This window comes from Mixophyes fleayi, chromosome 3, assembly GCF_038048845.1.
Source record: "Mixophyes fleayi isolate aMixFle1 chromosome 3, aMixFle1.hap1, whole genome shotgun sequence".
In the NCBI taxonomy this organism is placed as follows: Eukaryota; Metazoa; Chordata; class Amphibia; order Anura; family Limnodynastidae; genus Mixophyes; species Mixophyes fleayi.
In genome coordinates this window covers 305,372,747-305,396,601 of record NC_134404.1, presented here as the reverse complement: position 1 = coordinate 305,396,601, position 23,855 = coordinate 305,372,747, and the positions used below count along the sequence as shown (strand labels likewise).

Sequence of the window (23,855 nt, the reverse complement as noted above, 5' to 3'; positions counted from 1 at the left end):
CACTATTTCAAAGTTAGTTCAATGGGGAAGGACAGAAGCAAACCAAAAATAGCTTAAGTGGACCACACAAAATGAAACTCACTAAATGAGTCTGATAGTTCATCAATGAGCCTACATCAGCTGTCACAGCAATAGGATGAGTTGACCCTGGTATAAAAGAATTAAACTAATGCTCCAATCAGAGCTGCAAAATGTTTCTGAAAAGATCACAGCAGACCTTATTAAAGAGATCCATGCAGAGGGTCAGAGAACTGCCGTACTGGAGTCACAGATGGATGATGCCATTACAGACCTTGAATTCCACAAGGAGACAGAATATCTGAGAATAGATCTTACAGTGCTGCAGGTTATGCTAGAAGATGCTAAAACCCAAGCTAGAAGCAGCAATCTGCAAATCAGAGGACTGCTGGACATTTGCCCTGAACTACATTTAGAGCATTACTGCTGCCAGATATCAACCCCAAAAGTTTAGAGATAAATACTTTGTGCCCTTAGAAAAATGAAGGACACAGGTCCTGTTGTGAGACATGATAGTGAAACTGCACTTTTATAGGATGAGGAAACTCCTGGAGGCAATCTGCTGACAAATGCCTGCTAACTACATCAAGAGGCAGGTATTTAGACTTTTATTCTAGATTAGTGGTGGGCAACAGGTGGGTCGCGAGCCTGCGACCCCAGCTGGATGCTCCCAATCCAATTTGTAATAAAGCAGAATAAGACTGCATTGAAACAGCCATCTTGCCCATCACGTGACATCCGCTAAACAACACAGTTAGGCCACGCAGAAAGAAAGTGGTCTACTCTCCCTTATTTCTCTGTGGACTCCATGTCACATGGCCTGTTGGAAATAGCAGGGGATGATAAGAGAAAAAAATATTTTTATTTAAATAAAGTATTTTTTTCTGTTTGGATCTGGGGCAATATATATATATATATATATAATTTTATTTTCATTTATTCATTTTAGTTCAGCTAAATTTGCTTAGTAAAATGTGGCAATAAGAGGATTTCAGTCAAGAGATAAAAACGAAATCCAGCCCTATCGCCATTTGATACTAAATAGGCCCCTTCAATGAGTGACAATGTCATTCATTCAGGGATTTTATTTTCTCCACAGCACCACCACACCGCTGACATGCAAGGGCGCTAAGGGCATCTCTGCAAGTCAAATAAGTGTTCTTTGCTGCTGTCAATTATGGCTACTATACGCTATGGGGTGCGTGCATGTGTACATCGGCCCTTAGGACACCATGGTAAGAAGGGTTTGTGTGCCCCTTAGGAAACGGTTTTTCAATTTTTTATCTGGCCAGAGCATATTTCCTATCACACCACCCTAAGAAGCTTAAGATAGAAAGTTTGTAGGGCCAGGAATCATATCCTATTTATATTTCAAACAAAATTATCACTCTTTATCACTATTTAAGTTTCCTATCTGTAAAGTGCTACAACATGCAACATGGAAAAACCTATAAACATATACGCTAAAATTGTTCTTGTTGCCATGTGTGTTTTCTAACAGTATACAGTCAATCTACTAAAATTCAACTAAATTCTTGTCCTGCAGAATGAGATTTTCCCATTTGGGATAAATACTGACAAAGCGCTGTGTGGATTCATGTTTTAGAGCGGTATCCACTGTACGGAAGATATTAACAGTACTTCATTCATTTTTTAAATTAATTTCACAGGAGAATTCTTGTAACAAGTCCAGCAAAACATTTTGTCAGTTTAATAAATCACTTGGCTCTGAAGAGATTGTTTAAAATTTTAATCTCTTCATGGATTAACTGGCAGAAGTCAGTAAAGTATCAGAGCAGCTAATTGTGCTATTGAAAAGATGAAGAAAAAAATGCCTGTTCATATATAAGAGATCAGTACACAAATATCACTCCCTTCAAAGCTTGGCCAACGACCTCCAGTTTTTGTTAATATGCTCCAATGGCATCAAGTCAGTATGTATATCCAAATGATCTTGACAGGCAAAATGCATCAGACTGAGCAGATGAACAAACCAAATTCATGTTTTAGACACTCTCAGGTGGCCAATTGATAGAATCCTTGGTTCGAAGTTGAGAAACCACTGAAAAAGCTATTTGACGGGATTCACCTGAGTTCTGACTCAAGTTACGGACAGCTTTCAGGATTTCAGTGAAAACAATTGCAGTTACATAAGCAAATGCAGAAATGGGTCTAGGGGCTGTCAAGATCTGTGCTGGTCTTCTGATAACACGACTTTCAGCACTTATGTTCATAAGGGGACTACCAATAAGCCTATTTAACCCACTTCCAATATATCGAGCAGGGCCGTCTTACCTCTTTGTCTGTAATATCCAGTATTGCTTACTTATTACTGTATTTGTGCCCAATTGTTAAGCGCTACAGAATTTGCTGGAGGTATATAAATAAATGTTGATGATGATGATGATAATGATATTACAGATGACTTACAATCCATAAAAAAATATGAAACAAATACCCGATAAACCTTAATACCATGTGTGGGATGAGTTGAAACAACTTGTAATAATGGTTATCCTGTATTGTATATACTGTTTATTGATGTTGACTAGAATATTTAACTGTTTATTATTATTTATGGATCATTACAATACCACAATAGTAATATTTCAACATCACTACTGAAACAATAAAAAAGTTAAATTTTAGAATATGCAGTCAGTTTTTTCTGCTACCGTGTGACATGATGATGGATGGATCATGCCACCCCACAACTTCATACTTTTTTTTTTTTTACTTTTTAGGACTCCAAACACTGCCCTGAGAAGGGTATTGTCACTGGCTCCCAAATTGAATGACTAGACCAGCAAACTAATTGAAACATTTCAGACTATTGTCAATGTATCTGATTAGGTGGCAGGTCCAACCATTAATTTAGCACTGGTACAACTTCACATTAGATTACCCTGTAAATATTTAATCACAGGAAGCATGAAAAGCTGTGGGTGCATTAGCCTGTTGGACTGTCATTCTACGCCCTCTGAAAGTTCAAGTTCAAAGTTCACGTTCCTTGGAGAAATCTAAAAGCCAATAATATTACTAGCTTGTTGTTTGCATGTTAGCACGTACACATTTACTATTTGGTGGAAATGCTGTATCAGTTGTTGTGAACCTCCTGTAGCTTAAAATAAGCATACTTTAATTTCTCATCAATCTTGGTATGAGCTAAGATTCCTACAATGCATAGCTAACCATAAATAAAGCAGGTTGCCACATAGACACAATTGAGGGAAACCAGACAAAATTGGCCCTGAGGATAGCCCTTTCCTCTGGGAATCTGACAACAATGAATATGAATATATTGATTATATTTATTGATGTGCTAAACAATAGAGGTCATGCTTTTTCTTCATTTGCTGATAGCATCCCTTTGATGGAGCAGGCCTTGAATCATATTAGCTAAATTGGAATAGCATGATTATTACTGTAAGTAAAGCAAAACAACATATAAATGTCAAGAAAAAAGTAAAATGCACTCATAGTAAAAATAGACAAAGAAAGAATGTTATTACATTGCAGGCTTTTATGTCAAGCTTGTCCCATACATAGGAATAATTAACTTAATTGTCCCATATGTTGGAATAGCTAACTTAATCTTGGAGCCGCACCACATAATTTGTGCGATGACTGCCTCTGCACGCATAGATCAGAAAGGCTTTGTTAAAGTTCAGTCCAATACAACAATACAGAATAAAAAAACACACTGTTATGCTGAAAGACGTATTATAGGCGGGCAACAGGGACACTCAAGAAGGTCACCAAGAAATTAATCGGCTGCCCTGTGGAAAAACGCCAATAGTAGCTGGACCATTAGGAAGCCGCATGCAGAAAGTCTGTGGACCTGGTATAGAACTCTGGGAAATCTGTTTCGAGGAGAAGCCCTACAAGTTACTTGCCTGGAAATCTTCATCAGGACATGGTAATGCTCTATTAAACTGGACTGCTCCAACAACCGTTAATTGTTTTGCAACATATTGCAGCAATTTAATAAAGTAGCAGCAGTCTTGATTCACCAAGTTCTATTTGGTGAATATGTTAAAGGAGATGGATATATTTTCTTATTATATATTTTAGCTGAATTCTTCAAACAAGTAATTAATAAACATCTTTAAAATAGGTTTAATTTTCAACTAGAATGCTCCATTTCTAATAAAAATGTGCAAATTAATATAAATGGATATGAATTAAAAATCAATATCGTTGTACATGAGTTTTGCTATACCAGTGCATTTATAAATAATGCTTTTGTTTGTCTTTTTTAGGATAAGTTATATATTATAACAACATAAAGTTACTGGTACAGTTGCCAGTCCACTCGACAAACAATCAAAATTTTGACCCTTTCACAGTCAGGGATCTATGCCAAAATTGCACAGGAAGCCCCACCATTTTCACATTGTATGCTTCACTGAAACCAATGTTATCTATTTTTTCTAAATAAATCCAAGTGAATTTTAGATTTTTTTTTTAGGGAGAGTACAGATTTTTATGGTACTTTATAGGCATTATATGAAAGAAATAATTATAATTTTTTTTAAAAAAAATTTAGCTACTTTCAGGACATTAATCCAACTCACACAATATTCACCTTATTTATTTTTCTCTCTCCCTCATCAGATACCTCCCTTCTTTTCCCCCTTAACCCCCTGTATGTCTCCCCTCACCTACAAACTTTTTCTCTTTGAATTATATACACCAAATCTACATTTGGATTTTACATCACTTTATTTATCATAAGCCTGCAAATGTTAACATTTTATCCTCATGTAGTTATGTTCTTCTTGATATATATATACAGCTCATTGCTGATATTTTATACGTGTAAACCTGTTTAAATAAACAATAAAAAATGTTGTTTAAATAATAAAAAAAAAATATTCACCTTATTTTATTCTGCAACTTAGGTTTTGTATAGGTATGAGATCCGATTAACCCAGTGTTTAAATAATGATTGGGTACCCAGGAGTACATAGGACTATTTAGTAGACTTATATGTTTGTATGGCAAAATATGTGGATCCAATAAAATATTTATTTTTCAAACTTATATTGGGGTCACGTCATTCCAACAATGTATACAGTATAAAATGCAATTTAACAAACTGCGGGATTCAAATCTTCCTGCAAAATAATTGTGAGAAAAAGCTCCATCCTGTCAACAGTAATTATAGCATTTACATACCGGTGGTAAGAGTAAAACAGTTTTACCTACACATGGTAATTACGAAGAATAAATATAGGAAACTAAAACTAAATACAAATTGTAGTCTTTGAGTGCTTGCAATATATATTTAACTTATCAAAACCATATACAGTATATTCTGTAATTTAAAAAAAGCATGTCTCACGCTGTGAACCCGAATGAGCAATTTTATAGGAAAAAAAATGTTTACGGATTTAACAAAGTGAAATGCTTAATAAAACAAATACCTAAGTAAGTGCACTGTGTGATTTTAGTAATTTTGCTTTACACGTGGCATTATAGACCAGTGCTTTGTAGTTTGGTGTGACAATGCACTGTATACATTTTGAAAGGCTTCGTAAGAGTGAGCATTAATACATGAAAGAAGATGGCTTCATGAAAGCCAGTAGTAGTGAAATAGAGGATAATGACAAGAAAAGATCTAAAAGATCAATGTCATATGCACAGATGCTGTCAATAACAATTTGAAAGTGAAAAATAGGACTTGACAATACTGACTAACTTATGGTCTCAATATCTTTAGAAATAAATGAGAATGGGCTGCTCGGTATTTATTCTATGGTTGGAGACACGAGTGCACCAACTTGTTAATGTAAGCAATGAAACAGCTCCCAAAGTGTCATATTCAGAAATGTTTTCAGTTCCAAAATCTTTTTTTTCCTGTTGGTTTATTTCCTAGCTTAATACAACACAGAAATGCAAGTTTGTTGGAACTTGGTTTGCCATATGTCTTTTCTGACAAATATACCATCATTATTTGCATACGACTAAAGATTACAATTTTTTCCCAACTAAAAATATTTGGAAACTTTGTTTTATAAGGGGCATCTTCTTATTATACAGTTATTCCACCAAAATAAAGCTTGTTACACATCAGAATAAAAACGATTAAAGATATTTTAAAGACACTACCTCAGTAGAGGTGCTTAAAAAAAAAAAAACAATCACATCCCTCAAATTTAATGAATGTGGCTTTCTGGCAACACATTTTAGGCCAAGTTTGCTTAAAATCCCTTGAGTTACAAAGAAAGTATTTTCATCATATGTGAATAGGCTTTTGCAACGAAGAGATAGGTACCAGATACAGTTAACAATACTTAAGCCTGCCTGGGACCACCTCTCATTGAGAGCAAGAGGCAGACTTATCCTGTGCTCTTAAAATGTCCATGAATTCAAAGGTTAAAGTGTATGAAAATGTGTATACATCAACCATTTCTTTAAAAGATGCTGCCCTTTTCCTCTTTGTGCCAGGTACCCATGACCTTAAAAAAGCCAAGATCACTTTTTCTCTCTGTGATTGGCTGTCTCACAGAACAGGACCAATCCCATAGTAAGCTTCTTCTGTGACCTATGATCAGCCTCCAGGTCTTCACTGTAATGGTGGAAACTGGGGAGGGATCCAAATCCTCCCCACAATAAAGTGATCACTTACCCTTGTACCACAATTGTTGTCGCCAACTGTCCCGTCTTCATATCATCGCACTCAATGGAGTAAGTCGTGTGATATGTACATTGTGTACATTTTGACTCCACTCTAAGCACAGACCTTGAAATTGGTGTATTAATGCAAATATCTATAATATAAATGTCTAGTGGCGTGTGTTAGTCTGTCTGTGTGTGGAAAATATAAAACCAAGCTGCAGCGCCACTTGCTTTGCGGAGTTATACACTGACCTACTAAATTCTTAGTGTGTGTGGAAAAAAAAATTCAGAAAGGGCTGAAATTTGGTATACTAAGATGTTTTTAATTTGTTAATTTAATTTGTTAATTGTTAAAAGTGTTTATAAAGATTTAAAATATATATATATATATTTCTTGAAGGAGAAGTGACAGTTGGGAGTGGTTGGTGGTTGCCGGGGGTGACAGTGGGGAGTGGTTGGTGGTTGAGGCCTGGGCTATGGCCCAAATGCATGACAAGAACCTTTTTAACACCTTAAGTAACTTGATTTGACTAGAATGCATGAGTATCATGCACAGGTTAACTTGTATATCATATATTTGGATCTCATAAGGTAACATAGATAAAGGCTAAAAGGCAGTATTTTCTAGTTGAGAAGAAACTAATGATAACATAGTTAACAATATGCTTGTGAGATACTTTGTGTGCTATGCTATACCTGCAGTCTGTTTCATAACAGAATTTTTCCAGTCAGATAAGTATTATTTACAAGAAATGTTCAGTCATAATTGGCCAAGTAACCATTATAGGTATCTTCCAAGGAAGAAGGCAATCTTGGCTATTATAACAAATGCATTTACTTTGTGAATGTTTTTGTGTTTGTTCCTTGGACAAGGTAAACGTAACAAATAAAAAGTACTAGAATTTCAGTCACCAAGAACAATGGAGAACAGTGAAAGATAATTAGACACACAGATTGAACAATCATGCTTTTCATCACATGCTGTATAGAAATGTGCAGGTAATAAGAAGTCTTTCAGTGACACAATATGACAATGTTCCGATGCTGTTCTTACCTATAACAATCTGTACCATAAGGACATTCCGGCCTATCATCACTGTCATCTTGACTCTCATTCTCCACGAAATCACTGTCTCCTGGGTGACTAAATTCTTGAAAGTGAGTTGGGTTTTTTCTAGAAAAAAAAAACCATATTGAATCGGTTTAGTCCTTCTGTGTTTAAGAATATATATTTCCAGTTAGAAAGAAAACTTGATTTGTTATTTAATCGGATAAGCAAAACACTTCACGAATAACGAAAATAAAATATTTTACTTTTATTACAAGTACCTGACAATTCTTTTAGGATTAAAATTGTTATATGTTTGATTCCTTTTCAGTCAGAAAAGTACTGTAATACATACGCTGGTTGGATATTACTATGTATTGAATTCATAATTACATAGAGTAATGAGGGCTTTCATGTGCAACAAGTAACAGTACATACACATAATTGCAAATATTTTCTAGGGTATATCTTATTCCTTAGAAAACTGACTCACAAATGATGTATGTGGCTATTGGAAATGTTTAAGGCTATAGTATATGTGGATGTTAGATACCGTTGGTACCTGGTTCCAACCAGTCTACAGTACTATAACAGTGTCTCTCCTCTCTGTTGGAGAGGGCGTCAAGAGCCAGGCTTTTTACTAGATATATGGTGGACTTGGAGGTTCAAAACCTTATTGTAGGCATAACGGCTATGGATATACTGTTCCAACCAAAACATACACCAATCAGCCACAGCATTAAAACCTAATGTCCAATATTGTGTAGGTCCCTCTTCTACCACTAAAACAGCTCTGACCTGTCGAGACATGGACTCCACAAGACCTCTGAAGGTTTCCTTTGGTATCTGGCACCAAGATGTTAGCAGCAGATCCTTTAAGTCATGTAAGTTGCAAGGTGGGGTCTCGGACTTGTTTTTCCATAACATCTCACAGATGCTAGATCAGATTGAGATCTGGGGAATTTGAAAGCCAAGTCAATACCTTGTTCCTAAAACCTGTGATATCTGCCACTAAGAAGTAAACAGCAGATCCTATAAGTCCTGTAAGTTTCGAGATGGGTCCTCATGGCTCTGACTTGTTTTTTCAGCACACCCCACAGATGATTGACTGGATTCAAATCTGGGGAATGTGGAGGCCAAGCCCTCTAAACGCCTTGAACTCTTTGTCATGTTTCTCAAACCAGTCCTGAACAATTTTTGCAGTTTGGCAGGGTGCACTATCCTGCTACAAGAGACAAAGGGGTGTACTTGGTCTGCAACAATGTTTAGGTAGGTGGTATGTGTCAAAGTAACATCCACATGAATGCCAGGACCCAAGGTTTCTCAGCAGAACATTGCCCAGAGCATCGTACTGCCTCCGCCAGTTTGCCTTCTTCCAATAGAGCATTTTGGTGACATCTCTTTCTCAGGTAAACAATGCACACGCACACGGCCATCCACATGATCTAAAAGAAAACGGGATTCATCAGACCAGGCCACCTTCTTCCATTGGTCCATAGTCTAGTTCTGGCACGCACGTGCCCATTGTAGGAACATTTGACGGTGGACAAGGGTCAGCATGGGCACTTTAACAGGTTTGCAGCTACGCAGCAAGCTGTGATGCACTGTGTGTTCTGACACCTTTCTATCATAGCCAGTATTAACTCTTTCAGCAATTTGTGCTGCATTAACTCTTCTGTGGGATTGGACCAGATGGGCTAGCCTTCACTCCTCACGCGCATCAATGAGCCTTTGGCGCCCATGACCTTGTTGCAGGTTCACCGGTTGTCCTTCTTTGGACCGCTTTTGGTAGGAACTAAGTACTACATCCTTAACAATTTTTGCAGAGTGGCAGGGCGCATCATCCTGCTGAAAAAGGCCACCGCCATCAGGGAATACCATTGCCAAGAAGGGTTGTACTTGGTCTGCAACAATGTTTAGGTAGGTGGTAAGTGTCAAAGTAACATCTACATGAATGCTGAGGTAGCTCTTCTGTGGGATTAGACCAGATGGGCTAGTCTTTGCTCCCCACTCGCATTAATGAGCCGTGGGCTCCCATGACTATCATCAGTTCACCTTCCTTGGACCACTTTTGGTAGTTACTAACCACTTCATACCGGGAACACCTCACAAGACCTGTCATTTTCTAAATGCTCTGACCCAGTCCTCTAGCCATCACAATATGGCCCTTGTCAAAGTCAATCAGATCCTTACACTTGCCCATTTTTCCTGCTTCCAAGCCATAAACTTTAAGAACTGACTGTTCATTTGCTGGCTAATATATCCCATCCCTTGACGGGTGCCACTGTAACGAGATAATCAATGTCAATCACTTCACTTGTCAGTGGTTTAATGTTGTGGCTGATTGATGCATGCTATTCCCTCTGCCTTTCAATGATCTCCCCAAACATATAAACAAATTTATCAGAAACATTTAAAGTGCAGCCAATTGGTTAGTGGCTAGCTCTTGGAAAAGTCAGCACCCTCCGATTATAGTTGCCCCTTGAAAAAAAGTTATTAATATGCATGAGACAGAGCTTATGAGTAGTATCTTACGAAATTCAGTTAGTTCTTTCTATAAAACCGTTCTCTTTGGACTGAATTTAATAACACACCACCTCCAATCTTCTAGTGCCCGTGTCACGCCTATAAATACCTACTGTTTTATTTTCAGAGAAGTAACCTTCTCCCCTTAGCCCATTTTACTTTCCTTCCCCCCTTTTATTTTCCTCTAACTAAAATAAAAAAACAAGCATCAATTTTGCTTTTTACTGTTCATGTATATTGTATATCTGCAATCACTGTTCTATAACAAGTTGCACCTTGAATGTATAAATCATCTTCGTTAGATACTTTTCTGCTACTTGTTTGTATTTATCTGATGCTTTTAGTAAAAGGTTTAAAAAAAAATTAAAAGCATTATGGGTCTCATTAAGAGTTGGATCGCAATTTTTGTGTAAGATTTGCATCTCTGTATAGTGAATGCGCACCAAAAATGTGTATGCATGTGTCTAAATTTTTCTGTATTGTTTATTTGTCCCCTGACATCTATAGAGACGCAACGGGGGCAGGCAATTTTAAATTGAGTACAGTAAGGGCATGTTCATGTAATTGCAAAATAATCTAAAATGGATGCATCCCCAGATACACATTTTAAAAGTGTACCTCTTGCTGCTGCGACTATACACAATGATGACAATCAGCAGCACCATCTAAGCGCTTCTGATTGGCTTAATATGTATTGAGTCATTAGTGTTGTGGCTATATTATATGAAAGCAGTACTTAATTGGCCTTTCCCTTTGGACTATTGCAGGAAATAAGATTCCAATTTGATTTTTAAGGGGGTAAATAACAGATGTGGGGGTGGTTGTATTTCAAGCTTTTTATATTGAAAATTCATCTCTCATTTATTAATAATGGGCAATAAAATAACTTATTCTTATGTGTATGAAACTTTATTATATTATTATATTGCGTACATATAGGATAATGCGACTATAGCATTTACTAATAACATTGTCAAGCAACTTGTCTACATTATCCTTAGGCACTTGTACGCCCGACACAAATACTTTTGAGTTTGATGTACGATTCATCCGACTCAATGTACCAACGTAAATACGCTTTTTTTGTGTACATCTTTTTCTGCATCTGTTCGGAGCAAATACATCCAACTGTAAAAGAAAGGCTGCAAAATAGTACACATTATTATACAATTAACATTTACTTATAGAAGTAAATTAAAAAAACACACTGTAAATCATATGTTTAGGGCTTTGTGTATTAATGTATATAGAGCCGCAGTGCTGCATTTTTTTTTAGGAAACTGGTGCCAAATGTAATATTTTTTATTACATACAATTCAGCTCTGTTCAAAGAACAGCGCACAGCAGACCTCAGCCAGTGGTGGACGATTTTGGTGCATAGATGAGGGGGGCAAGTGTAGCTCATGCTGCATGGTAATGATAAATCTTATTACCATGCATGCATGCCCTAGCTCTGCCCCAACTACTCCTCTGGGCACTCAGCTAGTGGGTGACCACATAAAGCGACCAAGAAGAGAAAAATATGGAGGAAAGAATCGAAATGCAGCATTCAGTTCTCCACATTTGTCTAAGTGCACATAACTTAGTTCTGGAATATTACTTAACCCTTGTTCAATATTCATCCAATACTATGATATTGACTTTCATGATATTGTGTTATTTCATCTTATTCTTACACAGAGTTCCCAAAATCTACAGAGCAATTTTCTTAACATTTGCATTCTGTCTATTTTCTATTTAATACACTTTTTACATTCCTGTTCAAGACCCATAAAAGTAGTTGGTGTAGTGAGGATGAGTGTGAACACTATTTTCTCTTTAGATTAAAATGTATTTATCCTATTCTATAATTCACTACATGAAGCTGGCCATTTACATTTTGGTGTAAAGAAACCTTTGTCCATCAATGGAATAATTAAAAAAAAAAAGGAATCTGCTGATGTTTAGGTGATGGTAAGCAGGAATAAGAGGGGTAGGCCGAAGTGGTAGCTGGACTGGACTCAAAGTGATCACTGGACGTCCCGTAATGAAACGTAGAGCTTCTCATGAGTGTCATGTAACTGTTGCTTATGCATGCCTTGCTAGATTCATATGTGAAATAGGTGTTTGGTGTATAATAAAAAGAGAGGGAGAATAATAAACAAGAAATTAAAGCATAAATATATTGAGAAGAATTTAAGTTGGTTCGGACCACTGAACACCCAAGGCACAAATCACTTGTTAATTTTTACACATGATGAAAAAGCCAAGGACGTCATGAGCGTTCTGTTAGATTGTAGATTAAATTGACATGATTTTATCGGTAAATCAATCTGAAGATAAACACAATGTTATAATTGCATTCATTTATAAAGTAAATGGGACAAAATCTCTATGTAATTACATATGAACTTTGCTTTTCTCTACATTACTGATGGTTTCAGTGATTCATAGTGATAAAAGAATGTCACTGAGCTGTTCTACCTACGCCTAAAAATGCTTTTTGTCGTGACTTATAAACATTACGAGGGAGATAAGTATGTTGCAGACATCCAGAAACACAACAGGATTTTAAAAGAAATGGAACAGAACTCGTGTCACACACTGTAAACCAGTCATAAGAAAATCTCTTAGATTAGCAGATATCTGATATCACTAAATAGAGAAACACTTCAGTCTAGAAATAAATTGAACACATATGTCTACAATCTACGGGAGAACTTAACCATACTATCCAATGTTCAGCCTGTATTCTAGTAACAATGTTTTCAATTTATATTCACAGGCATCCCTGATAAACAAAGGATGACCATGTATAGCATAGTTGCCAACATCTGATCATAAGTTAGGCTGTGTTAGCCGGTGTTGTGTATTTGTTTAGTTAGTGTGTATTTGTACTAAGTGGTTTGTTACAAGTGTACACACACATAGGATAATAAGAGTTATACAGGAGTTGGAGAAGAGGTGAACGGGAGGGGAACATTCTGCCTTGGCACACTGCTACATGAGGACAAAAGTCAATAATCACCTGTGAGTCCCGGTTATCCTCCATGCACCTGCCTTATCCATTACCTAGACACTCACTGCTAAACTGTTTGTCAACATTGCTTCTTACAGCTACAGTTTTTGCTATGACTTTATGGTTTTACATCTGCTGTTGCTTGAATTCCCACCTTCAAACCACACTTGCTGCTCCACTTATCCCGACTCACTAACTGGCTCCCCAGCTCAGTGATCATACACAGCCACCTCCCTGCACCTTAGATTTTGCCTAATGTTATATACACCCTCTCCACTCCTGCCAAATATCACTGTTAAATCTAATTGTGAGCGTTTAACTCACCCATTCCTCATATCAACTGTCCCAACTACTTTCCATTCCCTTGCTGATCCTATTACCTCTTTTCTACCACTATTCCCTCCTGCTACCCCCAACAACCTCATCCACATCTCTCCTTTTCCCTCTATCATGTGGTCTCTGGAATGCAAGGCAAGTGTGCAACAAATTGGCCTCTAACCAAGATCTCTTTATCTCTAAAATACTTGTCATCACTGACACCTTGCTATACCCTGAGAACATTACCTTCCCTATTGCTCTCTCATCAGGGGCTTGTCCTTCTCCCTTATACCCAGATCTGGGGGCTGGCAGGGTGATGGCATTTGTATACTTCTTTCACCCAGTTGATCTCTCCGGGTTCTTCCCCCTGAACCCTCCCTCTCTTTCTCGTTCTTTGAGGTACAATCAAACTGCCTCTTCCAACCTGCCCACTTCCGTGTTACATTCATCTACTGTTCTCCTTGTGCAGTCTCTCAATTGTTTTGATCACTTTGTCAACTGACTCCCTAAATTTCTCTCCTCTGACTTTCCCTCCTTCATTTTGGGGGACTTTAATATACCAATAGACAATCCCTCAGACCCTGTTGCTTCAAAACTTCTCTCCCTCTCCTACTCCCTTGGTCTCTCTCAATGGACCACCTCTCCCACCGCAGTGGCCACTCCTTTGATCTGGTCTATTCCCACCTCAGTACTGTCTCCGACTTTTCACCTTTCCCTCTCTCGGACACCACTGATCCTACCACGTCAACTCCTCCTTGGTCTCACTCCTCTCCTCCATCACCACTCTTTCTTGCCCTGATGAGGTTGTTTCCTTCTATAATGAACACCCTTACCACTGCACTTGACTCTGTCCCTTTGGCTGTCACCATCAAGCTTTGTTGGTCCCCACCTCAACCTTAGCACTCCATCTTCAAAAATGATCTCATAGTGCAGAATGGCTCTAGAGAAAGTCACACACTCATGCGGACTTCCTTCACTTCAAGTTAATACTCACCTCTTACAGTTCTGCCCTATCACTTTCTAAACAATCCTACTTTAAGGCTCTTATTTCCATTCAATCCTCCAACCTGTGTCGCCTGTTTGGCAACGTCAGCTCCCTACTCTCTCCTGATCGCTCACTGCTATTGACTTTCCTATCCACTGCACATTCAAAATTGAGTCAATATGTCATGACATTTTCTCTTGATCTGTATTACCATGCTATCTGCATATTGTTTTTTCAATATGTTTGGGCTTTGTATTTTGTTTTTCATGTATCATGTAAAGCGTTATAGATCATTGCGTTCTGTATAGGTCATGTATGGCACTGCGGACCTTTTGTGGCGTCATATAAATAAAAGAATAACAAAAGAATAATAATAATAATAATAATAATAACATGCTTATCCACTGTGTCCATTTTTCCAGACCCTGAAGAAGAGAAGCTGCAAAAGGATGTAAATACATTGCATAGCCATTGTATGTGAAATTACAAATATGACGGCTTGATCTCTCTGAATGAACTATATTTTTTTCTGCAGTCTATTGATGCTCCATTTTTCTCCATGTTTCCAGTGACTGACCACTATACTTCCTATTTTTATTCTCTTTTTCTGAATTCAATCTTTTAATTTTGCTCCTCTAGTTTCCAAATAGGTCTTGCTTTCAATTTCTGTGCAGGCAAACAATTTGGTTACTCTCATTACTCAGTTACTACTGCAATTAAAGAAAAGCACTATTCCTCCCATAATGTAATTTTTACTGTGTTCATTAAAAGCCAGTAGTAATAATACAGCAAGTCATTTGTTTGTTAAATATAGTGCAACAAATATCAAGCCATTAAATTAAATAGTACATTTACTACATTTAGTTCAAAGTGCAAAATTCAACCTCTTACTTTAACAAAGCCCTTCAGGAAAATGATATGCTTCATTACTAGCAGAACTCTGGGTGAATGGATAGGTTACAATTTGTACCTTTGAACTACGAGTAGCAAATATATAGAAATGTAGAACGCTGCAATTGATATTTACTGCACAATATATCTCGGATACCAACATTGCTATTACTAATTGAACATTACATCATTGCTCTTTTTTTTTAATTTGATTTTACATTAAATTTGTGTTTCTTGGATGTGTCACCCCTTTGATTATTTTTTTATCTAAGCAGATACTCAGGTTTTCTTTTTTCCCCTTCTTTTTCATTTCACTATTGTTACTCATACTGTTAAAGCAAGGTAATCACCCATTTTATATTGTTTCCTTTGTATTTTTGTTCCAGAATAATAATAATATGGTATGTTTTTTATCACATGCACACTAGTTATTATCTTCCAGTTAACACATATTAATCTACTATCATACAAACAATTGTTTTTGTTCAGAATAATGCTGAGCACAGTTGAATTTTATATTGTCAGCCTTGCTGTAAAAATCAATACAATCAAATCTTGCCTTTGCAGACAGAAAGAATGATTATGATCACATAAAATCAATTTTTACTGAGCCATCATTCCCCACTCCACAAATATTGTAATACTCTGTAAATATTACCTATATCAGCAAACAAGCAAATGTCTACTATTGTAAAAGAGCTAAGCCAGTTGTCTCTTTAAATCCTGCTGTGAGTGGCTCTTCTGAATGGTCAGAGGACTGGAAAATAGAGAATTGGATAAGTGGTAGATAAATAGACGATCCTACATATCCAAAGTGAATTACCATAAGTGAATGAGATAATATATCCTTTTTCCATTTTAAAGGCCAGATATATATTCACTTTATTTTACAGAAACACTTAGTAAAACATATCTGCATAAGTTAAACAATAAAATTAAAAATATATCATACACTCTGCAAACAAATTAAATGTCCCTGCATTAGTGATGATCCATGACGGAGAGAAATCTGCGATAGTGCAGCCTGGCCATTCATGCAACACACTATAGGCACAATGGCCATTGTCAGTCACTTCCTTAAAGGTGTTGCAGCACTATATTTCAATCAGGGTCAAACTCATAGCAAACTTTGGATAGTGGCCTGGCAATGCAGATGTAACCTCCGGGGCCCCCTAGTTAACTCTGAAGAGAGTAGTAGCCTTGGCGGTTATGTGGGGGCCTGAGGAGTGCAGGTGGGTCTACCATGGGGGCACCAGAAGGGGCCTCCGGTGCTATAGTGGCCACGACCTGGCACCAATGGTCTTTTCGCCTCCGTTATAATCCCATAGTGTGAATACAGAGCGTTTGCCTTGCAATTTACCCTGATGACTTCCTAAGTTTAGGAACCACTGAAACAGTTACCAGTCAATTGCCGACTTTTATTGTTGAAAACACCACAGCACAGCATACAACATAAAAACGTTTGTATTGCCAGATGATCCGCCCAAACACCATCCAGGTTCCAAAAGTCCAGCAGGTCTTTACGAATCCCGGCAGCTCGCCCTGACACCGCTCCTTTGCTGCAAGACAAGACCCCAGAGCAATAGCACACTGCTTTGGATAGTCACCCAAAGTCACTCGGTTGACGGAGGGTTTTAGAATCAAGGTATCCCCACCACCAACGCCACAAGTTACCAGGCTTGATGACCTCCTGCAGTTAAGGTGCCATTCTGAAGACTGTTATCATTGTGAATACAATGGGAGTTAGGGGGGGGTTAGTCATTGACTTGAGTGCTTTATCCAGCCACCCTTACCAAGTTAACCCCTCGGTCGCTGTTAGCCTTTCCAAAGCCATTAATACATGCACTTCTTATGGTCATCGCATTCCCAACATTACATTTAATACCTATCCCTGTTGGTAAGCTCAGATACCTAGGAGAATAAGGACATTTCCCAGGGAACCACTAGCGACATTTCAGAATCCCTAATGCAACATACCAATTTATTTCTTCTAATTGCATATAACATACTCATGGTCCGACCAATAGTTTTTATGACTTTGGGGAGGAGTAGGTGTAAGGTTTGCGATCGTGTAAATTCATACATGGCAAGTAGCAGCGCCCTAATTATCACACACTCCATCTATTTTACCGAATGACTGCATTTAATGCCTTCTCAAATTAAAAATGGTGCACAACACCTTACTGCTCCTGCTCTTAGCCTACATTATGAAACCACTGACAACTAGAATCTGTAACAACCTAAATACAAAAAAAAATTAAGGACCATAAATTAGCTCTACACAGATAATATATCAATCACAATCATAGAGCCGTATTGTCAGGAACGTGGAGCTATCTGCTGATTTTGGCGCAACCCTGTCTGGAGGCGCAGAGTCTAATGTGCCTCTGGTTTTCACCAGGGGCCCCTGCAAGGGAGTTTGGTTTAGCTGCGAGAGACGAGCAGGTCGCGGTTCTCCGGAAGGGCACATAGCGAGATACATAAAAGTAATCGGCTAGTCTGGGAAACCAAGGTCAAACCGCGTGGGCAGCGCAGTAAACAAGGAAGATAATAAGGAGTAGTCAGCTAAGCCCAAGTCAATTACCAGGAGAGTCTTACAGAGTCCAAGGGAGAATCCAAAAGCAGTGTCAGGAAGAGCCGTGTCAGGAACCATGGAGTCAGATCGGGAAGTGTGAAACCAAATAAACACCTGGTGCTAAGGGACCTAATGCTTTCTTTAAATAGTTTGTTAGGAGGCAAAGTGATTACCGGCAGTGCTGACTTCAGCAGTCGCCACCGGGTGCAGAGCAGCGTCCTGTTGCCTAGCAACTGGACACGCATGAGCAGGGGGAGCAGCCGAGCCTGATGCGTCTGGTTGCCAGGCAACCAGACAACTTCCTGTGACTGAGAAGGCGTCCATGTGGATGGAAGAGCACTGGGACGGCGCATGACACGCATATACTCTTATCAGTCTAATGGAAAGAGATTTGTAACTACGGCCATCTCTAATTTTAAAATGAACACGGACAAGTTGAAGGCTCTTGCATATAATATGTTCTCGGAAGCACAACAGCGCATCAAAGAGAACTTCAGATTTTGCTGGCAGCCCCAAAACATAAAATACCTGGGCAACTACCTGACCATGTGCTATGAAATATTTTATGTGGTTATCTTTCCACTGTTAATTGATACAGTAAAACAGAATTTGCGTAACTGGAGCTCTCACTACATTTCATGACTGGGAAGAATTGCTATAATAAAAATTAATAACTTGCAGAGAATACTATTTTTATTTCAAATTCTACCAGTTACAATTATATCCAATGTTCGAAAGAGTTGCAACAATGCATGTCTAGATTTGTCTGGTCAGGTAGGAGAAATATGGTTTGACACTATAAACATCCCAGGGAAGTGTGGCTTGGTCTCCCCAGGTTACATAAATACTATTTGGCTGCTCATCTGACACAAGCAGACCTAAGCCACACCAACACCCAAACCTTGGTATAAGCGGATATAGAAGCAGATTTGATAAGTAAGTGTCAGGCACCATCCCTGCTCTTTTGTGCTCTGCAGGGATGGACGTCTTGCCACCTCGCACGTCACCTAGCAATGGGAGGCAACTTACGGGAACAGAAGTGTTTGTTTCTAGTCAAAAAGAAGCAATTTTGACTTCTCTTATAAGCGGACCGCTGGAATTACGTCACTGACTGCTGGAACTGCTCTTAATAGGAAAATAAAAGGAGGACTGCTCCAGTGCCAGAGTATTAGCAAACATCTGAGGTCTCCTCCTGGCTCTCGTGTGCCAGTAGTTCCTTAGGACTCATCTGGTTCCTTTCTATATTGGATATTCTGCTGCTGACCTTAGCCAGTTTCTGACCAATTTTTTGCCACGTGATTCTGGTTCTGTTTGGATCTTCTAGTTTTGACGAATTGATCTGATCTGCTAATTTGACTACTCTATGCTTTACCAGTGTCCCCAGCTACCTCGCTAGTATCTGTCTCTCAGGGCCACGACCTGCACAGCCCATGAAGCTACAGTCAAACCTCCTAGCGGAGGTCCTTGATGAACACCGTTGCATTTGACTCCACACCTCTTTGCCCAGTAGTGTCAACTACTAGCAGGTAACTCGTCCATATTTTCCAGTGGCTCGTGACAGTATGCCACCATTATATGTCTTATTCTGGCTTGAACGCATAGGGCTGACTCCCATTGTTGCGTCTTCACCCCATTCTGAGCTTTACACTCTCTTTTGGAAATTAGCATGTTCGTATAAGCTCAGACAATCCAAATAGAAAGACCGCCAGGTCAAGATCACAAAACATTCAGCAAATGAAAAAGAATAATATTAAATTCCTCTTTCATGTGGCACCTTTACGCTCCTTTCCAGAATTGAATGAAATCTCTGACCACTTTGACCTTTCAGCCAGCTGTTTCTACCAATACTTGCAAATCCTCCACCTACATAACACCTGGATTAAACCCCTGAGATGAGTTTTGCTCTTGGGACCCAATCTCTATTTTTTATTATTTTGTGTGCAAACTTGAAAAAAAATGTACAGCCTTCGAAGGAGTTGCACAAGTTGCGTTGGGAATAGGACATGGGGGAGGCTCTTTAGCTAGAAAAATGAATGAGAGAAAAAGAGTATGGCGAGAATCTTGATTTGCACGCATATTATTATTATTATTGTAGATTTGTAAGGCGCTGATTGTTTTAGAATAAGCATTATACCTCCAACAAAATTACTTTAAAAAAAAAAAAATTCAAGAAAACAACTCTAAAAATTATCTTGTGATGGTCTGACCCCACTGCTTTCCAATTTTACTAGAGTGTCTATAAAAATAATATGTCTTTTGCTGAAACACTATCTTTATTAACAATGGTTAGCACGAAAAAAAAAAACCCAACCTAAATTTGAATTAACTCATCGTTTATGTCATCATTACAGACACATTATTTAGAGGACTGGTGGTTCTCTAAAGTGTATATAAAAATAGCCCAGTTGCGGACCCATGGTACGGCTATAACCAGTCCACGTTACCAAGCACTGAGTAAACCTCAGTCTGTGACCCTATCATTCGACTCTTTCTTTTCCCTCTCTGTGGTGGGATAGAGATTGCAGCTGGACCCTTACCCTCCTGCCCCCAATAGCTCTTACACTCATCTATCTTCTTATCAGCACCTGGGCAGAAGTAGTGCAGGCCACACCCCTTCCCGGACATCTATACACTTTCTTCCTTTCTCCTTTCCTCCCTTCCTACCCCCCTCAGTGGGGAATCTACCCTCCCCCCCTTCACTCCCACCTGATCCCTACTCCCCTTTTTTCTCCCCTTTAAGTAGGAAAACCCAACAGCATGTAGCCTTCTCGTGATACGGCCCCATAGTTTCTCTGGTGTCTCAGGTCATGAGCACTAGTTAATAGTCGAGACTTATATTATCTCTAGAAAAAAAACGACATGGATGACTCGTGGCTTTCATATTTATATTTGTGATTGTGTCCTGCACTATGTATGATTCTTGAGGTCAAGCACGATATCCACTGTACAGATCACCTTTTTTCCTTTCTGTATTCTCATCTTTCAAGTTGTTGTTGAAAATAAAAAGATTTAAAAAAAAAAAAGTAAAATAGTCGTGCTGTTAAAAAAAAAAAAATAAGTATGGCATACCTGCCAACTTTATCTAACTCCCTTCCGCGACATCCTGGAGGCGGGTTCGCACAATTTGGCCCTCTCCCCCAAGAAGCAATGCCACAATCGCTTCATTGTTCCACAGGGGGTGAGGCCACAATTACGTGGCAATTATGTGGCAAAATGCATCATTGAGGTCCCCTTCACTTCATTCTGCCCACTTCACCAGCAAGTGGGCAGAATGCGGGAAGGTGGCCTGCTCTCCCGGGAGTTCTGGAGATCTACTTGAAATTATTTAACTATCAGACATTATGAACGCAGTAAGAATTATGGTTACATAAAAAAAACAACTATTGTTTTCTTACTTGTTAGCGGTTAATGTGTTAAAAGTAATTGCTCTTGAAACCTGAGATCAAATTAGAATTTATATTGTTGTTCATTATATATAGAAACATATGCTACTCAATTTCATAAATGCGCAAAACTAATATTTAGTTTACTTTGTGATCAGTGAGTTGCCACATACTACTGATATTTTTGATAAAATATACTGTAAAAATATAATTAGATTTACCTGTAGCACTTTTCTCCATACATACAAGGGGTTCTCCTCTGTGAGGCTTGAGGCGATCCTGGACTAAGACTTAGGTCATCATTACTAGTTCCTTTGGAGTTTGAAGGCTTGTGCTGCTTAGCAGGGGGACTTGTCTTACCACTTGTTTGAATTGGTGGTGATAAGTCAGGAGTGTTGTCACAATTTTCCACATCCATATCTTCCTCTTCATTATCCATAGCATTAAACATATGTGAACTTGCTGTTCCAGGCAAACAACCAAAGGATGTTCCAGGTAAGACCTTTCAAAATACAGCAGATATTAATCTATACAGAAATCTGTACAATTGATGTGTATTGTAGCACTCAACATTATACAACTTCATTATATGCAATATTGATATAATTCTGGAGTGAAAAAAAGCTAAAACATTACGAAATATTATTGCACAGACAAATTATTTTCACATGTTAGCACACACTCTAAATGTGAATATTTTTAGCTCAACTGTGTACTATGTAATTATTTGGCATAATTATATTCACAACATCTACAAGTGATGTCCTCAAAAGAAATCTTTCCTAATGTTTTTTTTTTTTTTTCAAATTGCAAGACTATGTCTTGTCATTGTCATATAGGACTCAAACTCCAATCCTATTATCTGAGATAGCTCCCACATGACTATCCATCCATTCCTCTAGAATGTAATCTCTCACAGACAGGGGCTTCTCTAGCCTATGTCTCATCGCATACGACTATGATATTATGTCTTCTGCTGTTTGTTCACTCACACGCATGGAATTTTAAAAAAATAAATAAAATAAAATAGCCTAGCTGTCACGCTAGCTATAATTGCTAGCTCATGGCTATCCATGTATGTGCTATTATGCACTATTGTAATCCTGTATCTGTAAGTATGTTTATTAAATTCATGTGTATCATATCTATAAGTTGCATGTCATATCTGTAGGATGATTGTCTGGCACTACAGAATCTGTAGCGTCCTATAAATAAATTATGAGGATGGGCAGCATGATGACACAGTGGTTAATGTCGCTGACTCACAGCCCTGGGGTAATGAGATCGATTCAAGACCCAGGAAGAATCTGTGCAGAGTTTTTATGTTCTCCCCTTATTTGCGTGGGTTTCCTGCTGTTACTTCAGTTACCTTCAACACCCCTAACAATCAAATGACATTAGAGGAATATCCTGCCCCTGTGCACAGAAATGAAAAAAAAAACCACAACTTTAATTAGAAAACATAACTTGGCACAGCCTTAGGTCAGTAAAGGAAGTGACTGAATTATACAAATTTTAGCAGAATTCACCCTAATCTCTTTCACAGAGATGCATGAAAAATACCAGATATCAAGTTTCATGCAATGACAACTACACTCATGCAACAGGAACGTTTAAGTTTATATTGTGTAGGGAAGAAAAGAATAATCTCAACAATTTATCATACAGTTTCAACCCTAGATTCTCAGCATCACATGAAAAGACATGGGAGAAAGATCTGGGAATAACCTTGGACGATGAGGAAAGTTCAATCATCAAACACAGAACCTTAAAAAAAAATAAAAAAATAATCTATAAATATCGCTATCCGGGAGAATGCATTGAAATATATTCTAGACGTATATGGTCCCCGCTACATTCCAAAAATACATACAAATTAACAGGTGTGTGTTGGTACCTAACCTGAGGTTGGTTTGTCACCAGTACTAAATTATTAAAAGTGTCAAAATGTCTATGATGCTTTTACTTAATGAGCCAGAAATGTTTTGAGAAATTATGTATTTGTTACAGAATGATTGTTTATTAATAATAACTACTAGTCAGTGACATCCTGTGATTGGTGCAGTCATACATTGCAGCATAATCAAGTTTTGTCCCTGGCAATCATCTCCCAAGACTGAATGGGATGATTTGCATTCAATTTACCAGTAATTTTAATATGAGACTGAAGTAATAGCTTTCCCTGTGCTTCTACAGTTGAGCTTCTAGTTTACATTCACAGTATGCAATCTGAGTACCACAGGGAAAAACATCAAACAGAAACAAAACAAACTGGAAGTTCGATCTGAATGAGTTGGGGGTGGCTCAAGAAAATTAGAGAATTATCAATACAAAAGGAGAACAGAAATGATATTTCCTTGCAAGTCATAAAGGTCAAAATTGACTGCATAATATAAGAAAATGAGAGGAGAAGCAGAGAAAGAAAAGATAATATATGCAGTTGCATTTACTCAAGGCTACTCTTCCACAATGAACCATAAAGGCCTTTG

General features: G+C 38.1%; 1 protein-coding gene across 2 annotated transcripts in view; it reads right to left on the bottom strand.

Moving 5' to 3' along the window:
* Nucleotides 1-23,855, bottom strand: part of APLF (aprataxin and PNKP like factor) — a 178,552-nt gene that overhangs the window by 34,681 nt on the left and 120,016 nt on the right. For both annotated transcript variants that reach the window (XM_075203933.1, XM_075203934.1), the window contains 2 exons: nt 21,588-21,868; nt 7,697-7,816 (listed from right to left, as the gene is read on the bottom strand). In XM_075203933.1, coding sequence (XP_075060034.1) covers nt 7,697-7,816; nt 21,588-21,868 — 401 coding nt within the window. The remainder of the gene's footprint in view (nt 1-7,696; nt 7,817-21,587; nt 21,869-23,855) is intronic.